At 39.3% G+C, this 13,553-nt stretch overlaps 1 protein-coding gene across 2 annotated transcripts; it reads right to left on the bottom strand.

The window, feature by feature from the left end:
* Positions 1-95: 95 nt before the first annotated feature.
* Nprl3 (GATOR complex protein Nprl3) lies at positions 96-4,805 on the bottom strand. Of its 2 annotated transcripts, none has more exons than XM_083041317.1 (7): positions 4,522-4,805; positions 4,107-4,378; positions 3,942-4,037; positions 3,613-3,834; positions 2,793-3,126; positions 2,439-2,606; positions 96-1,577 (listed from the first exon to the last, which is right to left on the bottom strand). In XM_083041317.1, exons 1-7 carry the CDS (start codon positions 4,681-4,683, stop codon positions 1,200-1,202), a joined length of 1,632 nt encoding a protein of 543 aa, XP_082897443.1. In that variant the 5' UTR covers positions 4,684-4,805; the 3' UTR covers positions 96-1,199. The 2 variants fall into 2 exon arrangements, with proteins under 2 accessions (XP_082897443.1, XP_082897444.1); XM_083041318.1 differs by having other exon boundaries at positions 2,451-2,606; positions 4,522-4,804.
* Positions 4,806-13,553: the final 8,748 nt, after the last annotated feature.

The following is a 13,553-nucleotide window of genomic DNA, read 5'->3' as shown; positions in this document are numbered from 1 at the left end:
ATATATATATATATATATATAATTCAAGAATATACTATAGAGTATCTCGTTTTTGATAATCGATTATTATCAGTATTCATTTATAAAATGTACCCTTTATTTTTATTTTTTTTACCATCATTATTGACATGGAAATATTCATGTTTTTTTCGCTACTTGACACACACGTTGCAACTTGGAAATATTTTAAAAACAACCGTGTGTTTGTATTTCCAAGTACGATTTGTCCATTTATCAAAATATTTTATACAAGTATCATTGTTTCATTTGAAAACTCTCTAGTCACGCTCCGCTAGTGCTGTTGATTATATTTTATATAATCTTTTACGAGAGAAAATCTCTCTCTTTACACATGTATATGTATATATATGTATAATAATCTGTATAATAACTAGCGACTTGATCGAAAAAAACTATCGCGTCCTATATGCTGCGCGCGTAATGTATCAGCAATTCTACAATTAAATTGTTATTTTCTTGGTAGAAACTAGGTACAAAATAAAAAAAAAGAACAAGTACACACGGTAGCAATGATCGATAAAACCCAAGTTGAATGAATCATGGTATAGTAAATGATGATGATGTGGCAAACGAACAAACAATTGTGAAATAAAAAACATTTTCTAGTATTTTTTTTTCTAGTTTTCTTTCTTATCGTAATAATGCAGATTATTGCTCATGCAAGTGTATTAATTAATAAGAAGAGTCCTATGACTTTTATTGTGAATTTTATATAAGAGAAAAGATGAATAAAGTGTTTTGTAATGTATACAGAAGAGAGTTTTTAATTCAAAAGTAAAAGCAAAAATTATATAACAGGTTATGCATACAAGAACAATTCAAAATCACGCACGTACGCACGCACAAAACATGTACAAGCAGCATCAATGAATATTTATGAAATCTATAATTTCTCTAGGTTTGAAGATAATTTCTAGTGACAGAAAAAGTAAAAGGTGAAGAAAATATATCTTCATTAAAAAAAATTGTTCTTTATGAAAATTACTAGAATAATGGTCTTGTATACATGCTTGATGAAATTATACAACTGTTTGTAATGATTTTTTTCACATGTTTAGCCTAAAAGTATATACATGTACATGTATGTATGTATTTTGTGTGCGTGCGTGCACATGTATGTTCAACATCCCGCGCCATGTAAACCCTATTATATATATTATACATGATTAAAGAAAAAATTAAGAATCTAATTGGCTGTAAAAGAGTGCTATAGCGGGGTCTTCGCATTCGCAAGTCATTAAGACATCCCGAAATTTATCAAGAAGCTGTAACAACTGGGATCTACGAATATTTTCTAAATACATAATCTCCTCCAAGTGATAACCACCGTTCAAATAGCCAAGACGGCATAGTCTGTCGAGTAGTTTCCTATCGTCGGAAGGATGAATATCGTAATCCTCCGATTGATAATCATATAACGCATCCTCTTTACTCGCGAGCGACAATTCCTTTTTGATTTCAGTAGGCGTTCCTTTTGGCGTATCGTTCAAACTCCATGTACTTTGGCTTTTTTTTTCTATCACGTCTGTGTCGCATGTTTCTTGATCTCTTGTATCCTAATATGAAGCATAAATAAAAATTTAGAAAAAACTTGTCAAAATGCGCATGATAAATAAAATGGAGTCGTTGCCACCGCGGGCAGCTTAAGGCTCCTGGCTCCTTGCCGACCATGTCGAAATCGTGACGTCAGAGGCGAGAAAACACACGCTAAAATTTCTTAGATGCCATTTCGAAATAAAAAAATATTTCGATGAAACAGCACTTCAGATGGCTTTAGCACACTCTTAAAAAACCCCGAAAACTATCCTTTCCTCTTTATATAATCAATCAACAGCTGTAAAATGTAATATTATGAAGCCCAGTCCGTCTGGTCTTTGCACATGCGCAGTCAGTCCGCATGTCAAAGTCTGATATCTCAATCATTTTACAGATGTTGATTGATTATAAAGGGAAAAGGATAGTTTTCGGGGTTTTTTAAGAGTGTGCTAAAGCCATCTGAAGTGCTGTTTAATCGAAATATCTTTTCATTAAAAAATGGCATCTAAGAATTTTCAGCGTGTGCTTTCTCGCCTCTGACGTCACAATCCAATATGGCCGCGGTGAGCACCCAGGAGTCTTAACTCGAAGCCTTTCTCCAACGACAATATTATTTATAATAAAATTATACTCAATGTTATATATATATATATATATATATATATATATATTATACTTAATAATGCAATATTCTGTTACACAAATTATGAAATTAATTGAGCTATTTTAATGGATCATACTTGTCCAGAAAAATTAGAAATATCGATTATAATCTCGAGCAAATATATTCCAAATAAATATATATATATATATATATATGATAACATTCACATTACAATAAATAAATAATACTACACAAGTTGTAATAACATAGAGCTTACTAATGATGATACCATTGGTATATACCGCACATATGTATGTAATTGTAGGAGCAAATGATTCTTCAATAGCCATATAATTATCTTTACTAATTGCGTTTGTTGATGCGGTTGACTCAAAGGATTTAACTTTTGGCTAATACAAGTTGGTAAGGAGAAATCACTGATGACCTAAAAAAAATATTTTTTTACTAGTCTTTAATAATTAAATTAAAACTTGAAGGTTAAATAATTAAAAATATTTAAACTAGAATTAAATAATTATGCATATTTTCTAAAGTTTGAAACGAATACATGACAGATTCGATAAGAATAAATGAAGAACAACTAGATGATATAGCATATATTCATATATACTTGAAGCAAGCAAACTCCTGGGAAATGTTCGGAGAAAGAATCTAACAACTGATTGGACAAGATGGCATCGGGGGAAATAACATAGATGTTGCTTTCACAAAGTGGATAAATTATCGTAGCCTTTGCCCAGTAAACTAAATGGCCAGTTAGCTGGAACACTTGTGCGAGCGTCAGATCCGAATTTGCCGCTAAAGTTTGTAAACTTTTCAATGGATTGTACATTTGAATGAAACGTTCAAGTGCCGGAGAGCAGTCTACTTGCAAAGATTCCAACAAGTCTAATGGCTCTGTTAATAAAAGTATGCCATGATAAGGTCTTAAACTATTCAAACATCTGAAAAAAAAAATAATAATATTAAATGTTTAAAATTGCATACACACACACCCCCACACACATCTTTCTCTCTCTCCCCCTCTCTAATTATATTTTTCGATAACGTTACTTGTTATGTGAAAGATTTTAATAATTCTTCAACTTATCTCCTCTAAACAGTATAAAAAAAATCAGCAGTACATATTTTTTTGCGTTATTTCTGATATGCATTGGAATTAAATCTGTTACTTGTGTGTTCTCTCACCTTGTTTCTCTACACGGGTGTACAGGGATAATCCTAAGCCTATCTCTTTAGCGACGATAAATTTATATCGTATAAAAACAAAAATTTTCTAAATAGTTTCTCTCTCTCTCTCTCTCTCTCTCTCTGTTTGTTTTCTGTTATTTAATTAGATCAAACTTTTTATTCAACTAAAAGTTAACGTTCTTTCATTTGGTTGCATACATGTAATCACATGTTGGTAGCACACATTGTGTAACACAAACCTATCTATAATTTCAGGATCAACGAGTAGTAGACCCTTCTTATGCGACTGGTGAACTTTTTGAGGAAGACAGAAGCGCACTTGAATCCACTTGTTAATCATGATACTGACTATGCCGCAAGTGCTGAGATTACTAAAGACAGACTTTAAGCCACGCGCCAGCGAGCTTCTTTGAAGGATTAATTCGTACGGTGATTCATCGCAATCACTTTCACCCTCGGATCTAGACATGTACATGCATATATATATTTGACATTATAGGATTATATTATATAATGTTATATTATACAAGAATATATTTTAGCAAAAATTAAGAATGATTGTATTCACCTTCCAGCAATTTCATCGTGCGTAGAAACCATTATTTTTATTTCATCCGTTAGAAAACCACATCTTCTTTCTTCGTGTCTCAATGCTATACCTAATCTAAGAACGTCAAAATACACAAGTTCCGCGTATTGTAAACACTTTGCATACATGTAGAAATTACATTACCTTTTGCTTAGGTCATAATAACATGTTACTATCGAATGACTCGCTTGTGCTTGCAGCGCAAAAACAATATTGAAAAGCATGGAAGAATTGACTTCTTTCAAGCCACGGGATAGCACCAAAGTCGGATGTCCAACAAAGCGAACATCATTAACTTTTAATTCGAATTTCTGTTCGCATAATTCTAACTTTACAGCAAATAAAGTAGATAGAACTTCGTCCGTCAAACCAGTTAGATTTCCATTATTTATGTTTGATGTAAGAAATGGCAAAGACTGTGTGGAATAATATAGAATTTTACGACTACCTTATCGATAAAAATTATTACACGTGTCGTGAATAATACAATGAAAATAATGTCGGCGAAAATTTTTTGTGCATTTGAATAAGATTATACGCTATAAATAATGAAACATACTTGCAACAAATCTTCCGTATTTGTTAGCGAATAAGGGTTTTTTCGTCTAGTGCACTGGCTCGAGTTCCTCACATGATTAGTCACGTGTGGATATCGAAATAACAATCTGTCACCTTTACTGTCGCTTTTTACCAAAATTATACTCAATGGATGGATTCCCATGCTTCGCACTCAATAGTCGAGGTTTTTTTTTTTTTAATAGTTTCCCGTACAGGAACGCACTTGACCGATTATGTCTTATGGCGATGTTAACCTCTATGTCCCTCGCAGAGAGAAACCTGAGAGCGGCCACCGCGATCTAGCGGACGCGTGTACTGATGCGCCCCCTGACAAAGTGGACATGAACTACGTCGTTACGCTCGGTAAAAAACGTAGAAATGGTTCGAATCCGTGATATGGTTCATATCTGAACTACTCGGATAAGAACCGAGTTGAGAACCAAACCGAGTCAGACAAGGACCAACAATCCATCGCTCTGGCTTTGTCTCACCAACGATGAGCGTCTCGTGGACTCGTGCGGCGGCAGGCACGAGATTTCGCCTCTCGCGCGTAGCGTTCCACGTAATTCAAGGACAAAATTTTATGACGTTAAACTTTGGGCAATATATAAAAAATTAAATATATTAAATATAAGGTGTAAAATCAGATTATAAGTTGAATAAAAATTATATCCAGTTTTTTGAGTACATTAAAAAAATTGTTTTTTGAAAGTGTATATTAAAAAAAATTTGAATTAATTTTGTTTTAGATGAATAAATATTCTAATTTACATACATAATAAAAAAAAAGTGCGAGTGACGGGAATTGAACCCCACTCGTAGTACGTACACTTAAGTCCGTGGTTATCACGTTACTGATTGTGAGTCAGGTTCGATTCCCGTCACTCGCATTTTTTTTTTATTATTTATGCAAATTAGAATATTTATTCATGTAAAACAAAATTAATTCAACAATTTTTTTTAATATACATTTTCAAAAAACAATTTTATTAATATACTCAAAAAACTGGATATAATTTTTATTCAACTTATAATCTGATTTTACACATTATATTTAATATATTTAATTTTTTATATATTGCCCAAAGTTTAACGTCATAAAATTTTGTCCTCGAATTACGTGGAACGCTACGCGCGAGAGGCGAAATCTCGTGCCTGCCGCCGCACGAGTCCACGAGACGCTCATCGTTGGTGAGACAAAGCCAGAGCGATGGATTGTTGGTCCTTGTCTGACTCATCGGTTTGGTTCTCAACTCGGTTCTTATCCGAGTAGTTCAGATATGAACCATATCACGGATTCGAACCATTTCTATGTTTTTTACCGAGCGTAACGACGTAGTTCATGTCCACTTTGTCAGGGGGCGCATCAGTACACGCGTCCGCTAAATCGCGGTGGCCGCTCTCAGGTTTCTCTCTGGTCCCTCGTTTGTATTCCTCTTCTGTTTATATAACCAGAGAGAAACATGAGAGCGGCCACCGCGATTCAGCGGACGCGTGTACTAATGCGCCCCCTGAGAAAGTGTATATAAACTACGTCGTTACACTCGGTAAAAAGTGTGGTAAATGGTTCGAATCCGTGATATGGTTCATATCCGAACTACTCGGATAAGAACCGAGTTGAGAACTAAACAGATGAGTCAGACAAGGACCAACAATCCATCGCTCTGGCTTTGTCTCACCAACGATGAGCGTCTCGTGGACTCGTGCGGCGGCAGGCACGAGATTTCGCCTTTCGCGCGTACGTTCCACGTAATTCGAGGACAACATTTTATGACGTTAAACTTTGGGCAATATATAAAAAATTAAATATATAATAAATATAAGGTTGTGTAAATTCAGATTATAAGTTAAATAAAAATTATATCCAGTTTCCTGAGTACATTAAAAAAATTGTTTTCTGACAGTGCATATTAAAAAAATTGTTGAATTAATTTTGTTTTAGATGAATAAATATTCTAATTTGCATAAATAATAAAAAAAAAGTGCGAGTGACGGGAATTGAACCCGACTCGTAGTACGTACACTTAAGTCCGTGGTTATCACGTTACTGATTGTGAGTCGGGTTCGATTTCAGAGCAATTATATATAAAATGTTTAAATATCTGCGTTTACGCGACAAACGTACACAGGACAAAGCGAATGAAATATTAACAACGTGAAATAATGTCCCACGGTCTGAAAATAATGCATATCGCACCGCCGCGCCGGGGTCAGGGCCACAAGCATCCTATATCGGAAACAACAATTTATCCCGCGAGTCGGGCGGCAAATCGGCCAATAACATTGTTCGAGCGGCCGAGCACGCTTCCCGGATAAGAATAAATTTATCATTGGGAGATCGCGATATTTGTGCACGATAAGCGGGAATAACCTGGCGCGAAAGCCATTTGCGATACATGCACGCGAGCCGACTCTCGTCTCTTTTTCTCTTTCTCTTTCTCGCTTTTTCTCACAGATCTCGCACGAAAGTGGTTTTCCCGTGGGAATAAGCAGGCAACGCGAATCCCGGTAAGAAAGCTCCGCGCAGCCTCACGTACGTGACATTCCAGTCGCGTTGTACTGGCACATTGCCACTGTGCCTTACGCGATTCCGTCATGCTCGTAAGTGCAAGTGAGCAAGCGGCGATCCCATGCCCTTATTTCCTCATTATTGTTACGAAGGTTGTATGTGTATGTGTGTTCTAACTCTTGTATTATCTTCTAATCCTTGCAGCTCAAAACGGTAGAGGCTGCTCGACAAGGGGATATTAAATCATTTCTACCGACATTGTATAATATTATCATTGACATCTTTCGCGATGACAATTTAATTTTATCTCGTGAAAAAGATGCATTATAAAATAAAATGTGCAGAAAGGAGATCTTTTCGAATTTCTTCAACAAATCTATTTTTAGAGACTTTTTTTGGAGAGATTATTATTCGGATATCATCGAGCACGGTAAAATCATACGCGAAAAACGAGGAGGAAACCGCTAGTAGAAGTTACGCTTCCGCAAGTAGGTTACCGTAACCGTGGTATCGGCGCTACCATAAATTCGCACGATACATCGATAGCGTTCAGCGTGTACATACACAGGTTTACCAAGCGGGAATAGTGGATAGGCTGATATCGCTCTGTAATAAACGGTATAATTTATCACGACGCACGCGGAGAGCGCAAACGCGCGCGCTGCGTGTGTCATACAGGCAGGCAGGCAGTCAGGTCGGACAGGTACGCAGGTACGTACGCACGTATGTGATGTAACGACTTTTTTCATCAGGAGAGAGAACGGACCGGGCCGCCACGTCGGGTTTCAGTTATCCGCGCTGCATTATGACACTTATCCTGCCTAATGCATCGGCTAACTACTGGCTTGGATATCACTCCATAAACTAGATTGCCGTGTAGGATGCGTTTAAATGTGCGATAAATTCGATTGCGTAAACGCACATTTATGCGCGCAATGTAATTAAAAAAGAGTTGATAAATCGTTAAAAATTTATTTTAATAATAATATGGTCTCAACATTAATTTTAAATAATTTTTATGGTATATTATTATGCACAATTTTGTTGAAGATGTTTTTCTTAAAACTGAAATTAATAAATTCAGTGGAGATGTCAGCAAAATTTATATGAGAAATGAGAAAATTAATTTAAAAAATTAATTATTAAAAAAAAATTTTTTTAATTTACTCAGGAAACTGGATATAATTTTTATTCAACTTATAACCTGATTTTATATATTATATAATATATACGGCAATAGAGCACGAAAATGTTTGCGCAGCCGGTAATTAATAACGCCGATCGAATAAAATCCAGATGATTACATTCAAGTCTCTGGGTTTACCATGTATGTAGACAAGGAGATCATCGGCATAAAAGTTGTATTTACAATGCTAAAGCACAAGACCGAAATCAGATAGGTACAGCATAAACAGTAGGGGTCCAAAAACTGAACCTTGTGGTACTCCAGTGCTGACTGGTAATAACGATGAAAGCGTGTTCTCAACTCCATCCTTGACAGCATGCGTCCGTTCTATTAAATATGAGTATACCCACCGCACTGTGCTGTCTGTGAAGTTTAGTTTTCTCAGTTTCTTGATCAGTAAGAGATGATCCACTCTGTCAAACGCCTTAGAAAAGTCGAAGAAAACCGAAACGGTTACCATCCTGCAATCAGCAGCCTGTCTCACTTCATCCATCATTCTTATAAGACTTGTTTACGTAGAGTAATAGTTTCTATAAGCAGACTGGTAAGGATCGTAAAGGTCTGCATCCTCCATGTACATGCGAATCTGTTCACTAGCCACTCTCTCCATTGCCTTCGATAATGTGGGAAGGATGGAAATAGGTCTATAGTGTTGCAGAGATGTTGGATTTTTAACCTTGGGAATCGGACAAATAAGCGCCGATTTCCACTGCCTCGGAAAGGCTCCATTCATCAGAGAGAAATTAAAAAGGTGTTCAATAATAGGCATCAAAGATTGTATTGACATCTTCAACATCCTCAGAGACATCGCGTCTATGCCAACCGCATTAGACTTGATCCTGGCTACTGCTTTTGCGATTGTAAAAGGCGTAACGTATTTCCAGTGAGTCTTCATCACTGAAAGGTCCCGATAGCACATCCTCAAGGGTATCCGGAGGATTACAGCTTCCAGAAGGACGTTTCAAGCACAAAAAACTCATTCAACTCTTCGATTGAGTGCGTAAGTCGCACTCGACTGTCATTGGTCTTAATGAGTCCGAGCTGTCGTAACCCGCTCCAAACGTCTTTAGCATTGCTCGTCCGATTAAAAATATTAGTGTAATAAATACTCTGCAGAGCGAACAAGATTCTGAGCATTATTACGCAGGGCCTTATATCGATTGTTATGAGTATCACATTTATATTTTAGCCAAGCTCTTCTAGCCAGGTCTCTATTTCGCATAGCCATCCTTATGTCCTCCGTTAGCCATTGTGCCGGCAAGTTCTTAAAATGTCGTATTTTTAACGGTATATGCACGTCGAAAACCTCTAGAAGTTTGGCATTGAATACATCAATCTTCACGTCGATGTTACTTGAGTTCAAAAGGTCTGTCCAATCAATTTTCTCGACATCGGACTGAAATGAGGCAGTATTAAATGCACTCCAGTCTCTGCAGAGAACATGTCTCACACATCGGTGTTGTATCTTAATTCCATATCTTATAAATATAAGATCATGTGCTGATAAAAATGCTGCTTCGTATTGTCCATAGTCTTTAAGCTTGTCCATGTCGTCAACGATACACAGATCCAAAAGCGTACTAGAGCCCTTTAGGTGATGAGTAGATGTAAAGGTACGAGATGCAAGTCCGATGCGGTGACAAAAGTATTCAGCTGCTGACTATCAAATGTAGTTATATTAATATCCGCATTAAAATCTCCAAATATTATTGAATGCCCATAGCCAACCTGCAACTCCAGGAATGATTGGAAAAATTCGTTTATATAACCAGCGTTAGGAGGTCGATAGACTACAGCCAACAGTAACTTAACTGTGTTATTAAAATATATTTCAGAAATAATATATTTCGGTCTAACAACAAGCAACCCTGCACAACTGCGAAGAGTAGAGGCACAAAGACGATCAGAAAGATAAAATCCCACTCCACCACCATTCTTGCCCTCCCTATCGCACCTATGAAGAGAATATCCAGGAAGCCTAATCATAGCATCGGAGATGCCAGGCCGAAACCACCTCTCAGACATACAAATAATATGAAAGTCAGAATAAGCAAAACGGTGCCGAAATTCATCAAAATGCGCGTAGAGAGACTGGCAATTAACATAACAGATCTTGATGTCCTCCAAATTATTAATCTTAACAGTCATAGTTGATGTACGTTATCCTATCTTCGATCCTTCTGCGCAGTATAGGGCACTTCACAGCGTTCATAGCAGAATGTCGACTATCACCTTGAGACCCATGATGACGTTCACAGTTGTGACATTTAGATGGCTGACCTCTATTCTTACAATCCCTCGTCTCATGTTTCTCATCGCAGTGCGCGCACGAAGGCTCCGCGTTACAAGTTCCAGCGAAGTGTCCGAATGATAGGCATTTATAGCATTGAACTATTCTTATATGATCTGCAAAAGAACATTCAGCATAACGTAGGTAGATCCTTCCACACTAGAATAAGGTCTTGGGCACAGCGAGAGTAATCTCAATAACGCAGCTGGTAGTTTGCTTGTTCTACTTAAGCATAAATATATACACGACCTTCAAATCCTTCGCATGAGCAGTGTTAAGATTTTGGGCCACTAACTCATTACTTATCTCATCAGCTGACATTTCAGCCGGAATGCCATGCACAATAAGTCTGGGATTCAATTCTGCGTTCTCACATACTTTGAGACCAGCCCCATCGAGCCCAGGGTGCGCTTTGAATTTCACAATGTTAGGAGAGAAGCCTCAATCCTGACACCGCTATCCCGGGCATTGGTCAATTTTTTGATTCGCAAACTACAGTCTGCCGTTCTAAAAACCTTACACAGAGTCTCCCTGGTAACCTGAGATGAGGCGTATTTATCCTTCACTCTTTCCTCAGGCACCTCCAAAAAGCTTGTAGTCCCGGGCAGCTCCACCGTAGGGCCCCGCGACACACGCACTTCCTCTCTCAGGGAAGAGCTGGCGACAGATGCATAAGATTCGCAAGCTTTATGCGAATTCCCGCCTACAGCATCCTTGCAACAGGCAACTTTTTCTACCTCTGCTCCATGCCTTCTATCAAGGTCACCCAGTACCTCAGCAACAACGTTCCTCATATCCGCCGCCGAGAAATTTACAGATGTCGATATTTCATCTAACACGTTTATCAAGACCGTTGACGCTTCCATGAAAGCGTCCCTGGATGTTCGAAAGCGGCCTCGATCGTCGTTCTCTTTTCCAGTGTTTCCTTACTGGACAAAAGTAGTCTGGATATCGTGTCACTGTGTCTGTCTACAGTAGCCCTAAGCACATTCATCCTAGACGCATTTAACACCTCAAAGGATCTCTCTAGCATACCTGCATTCAAATTAAACGCGCTGTTCGACTGCCTCGTGAGCCCCCTCGATCCTTCGCCGTTGTCCTCAGACCCACCGGCTCCTACGCCGGCATCCATCTCTCTCAGTTGAAAACAAATTGGGTAGAATACGGATTAAGTCGGATAAACATTCAAAATCCAACATCGAAAAAATAGCCAAAATGTCCAGCAAGAAACACTCGCTGACCACAGAGGCAGAAGAAACCTCCTTAAAAAATCGTCAAGAAAAAATAGCACTTGACACCGTAATACTGGAAAAGAAATATTGGCCCCACAGGGCCAGAAAGCGGCAGAAAATCGACAAACAAAGCAAAGATGTCAAAATACACGTCTATGACTACTCACCGATCCCGAGCAAAATACAGAGAGAAAGAAAGAGAGAAAAAGAGAGAGAAGAGATAGTGCGCTAACGCATCCGCGAAGAGAGGATGGGGGTTATATACACAAGCGAAGGTCGCGCGGCAGTTGCAGTCGTACCTCGGCAGCGGCGACAAGAACAACCAGAACTAAGCCGACGACAACCTCTACTACTACCCCACTAACCCCCGACACTCGGTGGTCTCAGAGACTCGAGGAGACGACAGATCGCTATGTCACAGCCCCCACCACTTTCCCTCTCCAGCAGCCTGATACGTTAGCGGATAGGTAGGAGTTATATATACATACGAGGCAAGGTCGTGCGGTAGTCTCAGTCGTTCCTCGGTTGCGGCGGCAACGGCGACAACGACAACCAGAATGACAACGACGACAACAACCACCACAACCCTACCACTCTCCCTAGACACTCGGTGGTCTCCGTGACATGAGATGGGTCGCTACGTCACAGCCCTCTCCACCACCACTTTTCCTCTCCGGCGGCCGATACTTCAGCTAATAGATGAAAGTTATATATACTAGGCAAGGTCGCGCGGCAGCCACAATCGTTCTTCGGCAGCAGCAGCGGCGACGACAAAACGACTCCAACCCCACCACACTACTTATTATCCGAAACCTGAGGAGACGACGGGTCGCTACGTTACAGTTCCCCTACCACCACAACCTTCCGATACTCGGTGGTCTCAGAGACTCGAGATGACGACGTTTCGCTACGTCACAGTCCCCACCGATAACTTAGCCGATGGGGGGGCCTATGAATACAAGCAAAGATCGCGCGGCAGCTTCAGTCGTTCTTCGACAGCGGCGGCGGCAGCAACGACGACCGACGAAGACCGGAACGACGACGACGAAAGCAACTTCTACCACGACCACACCGCCTACTTGGTCACTGAGGCTTTCGACAAGATTGCTCCCCGGGGGCGTCTGCCTAAGGGACTAACAGGACGTCAAAAGACCCCTCCCTATTATGAGATCCATTTTTTTTTTTTTTGATCAGGTCAGGTCAGGTCAGGTCAGGTTGTGACCGGACGATGGGTCTTGAGAGTTCGGGAGTTATGTGATTTAGGTAGTTTTCCTACCTTTAACACGGTCGCCAGTCTGTTTCTCTAGACTACGGACAAGATCTCTGGATCCCCGGAATGAGAACCCCTTCGCCAGATGAGTACCGCTGCTGCGTTGTCTATCTGGTCCACAGACAGGACCACTGGATCCCCAGGATGAGAACCCCTGTTCCAGATGGTCACCACTGTTACTTGGTTTACCTTGTCTCTCGACAAGATTTATGGATCCCCAGAATGAGAACCCCTTCTACAGATGAGCACCTTTACCGCTTCACTGCTCGCTGTACTGCGTAGCTTCCTTTGTGAGAGACAAAGGCACAAGATGACGTCATCCAACTGTCACCTTTGTTCGTCATTCGCAATGACGCAACACACGCGTTATTAATAATTAATCGGATTAATTATTATTTCAGGAATCACCAGGATGTGGCAGCTTCCCGTCTATGCATCAGGATCTGTCCAGGATTCCCCGAAGACGTCTCCACGCACAGGATTTCGTTGATGGTTAAATGAACGGGCACACGTTTTATATTATAAATATAAAATATTTATTTTAAA

This window comes from Prenolepis imparis, unplaced genomic scaffold, assembly GCF_030444845.1.
Source record: "Prenolepis imparis isolate NDT839.2.m4 unplaced genomic scaffold, iyPreImpa1.0 SCAF_6, whole genome shotgun sequence".
NCBI classification, from domain to species: domain Eukaryota; kingdom Metazoa; phylum Arthropoda; class Insecta; order Hymenoptera; family Formicidae; genus Prenolepis; species Prenolepis imparis.
Note: the sequence above shows the minus strand (reverse complement) of the source record. Positions and strands in the feature narration are given on the sequence as shown.

Excerpts from the sequence above, each read along its gene's own strand:
- Nprl3 (XM_083041317.1), bottom strand. The coding sequence starts at position 4,683 with ATGGGAATCCATCCATTGAGTATAATTTTGGTAAAAAGCGACAGTAAA. Across the intron at positions 4,379-4,521 it reads ATACGGAAGATTTGTTGCAA|TCTTTGCCATTTCTTACATC; the intron begins GTATGTTTCATT and ends TATTCCACACAG. Across the intron at positions 1,578-2,438 it reads TACCAATGGTATCATCATTA|GATACAAGAGATCAAGAAAC; the intron begins GTAAGCTCTATG and ends GCTTCATATTAG.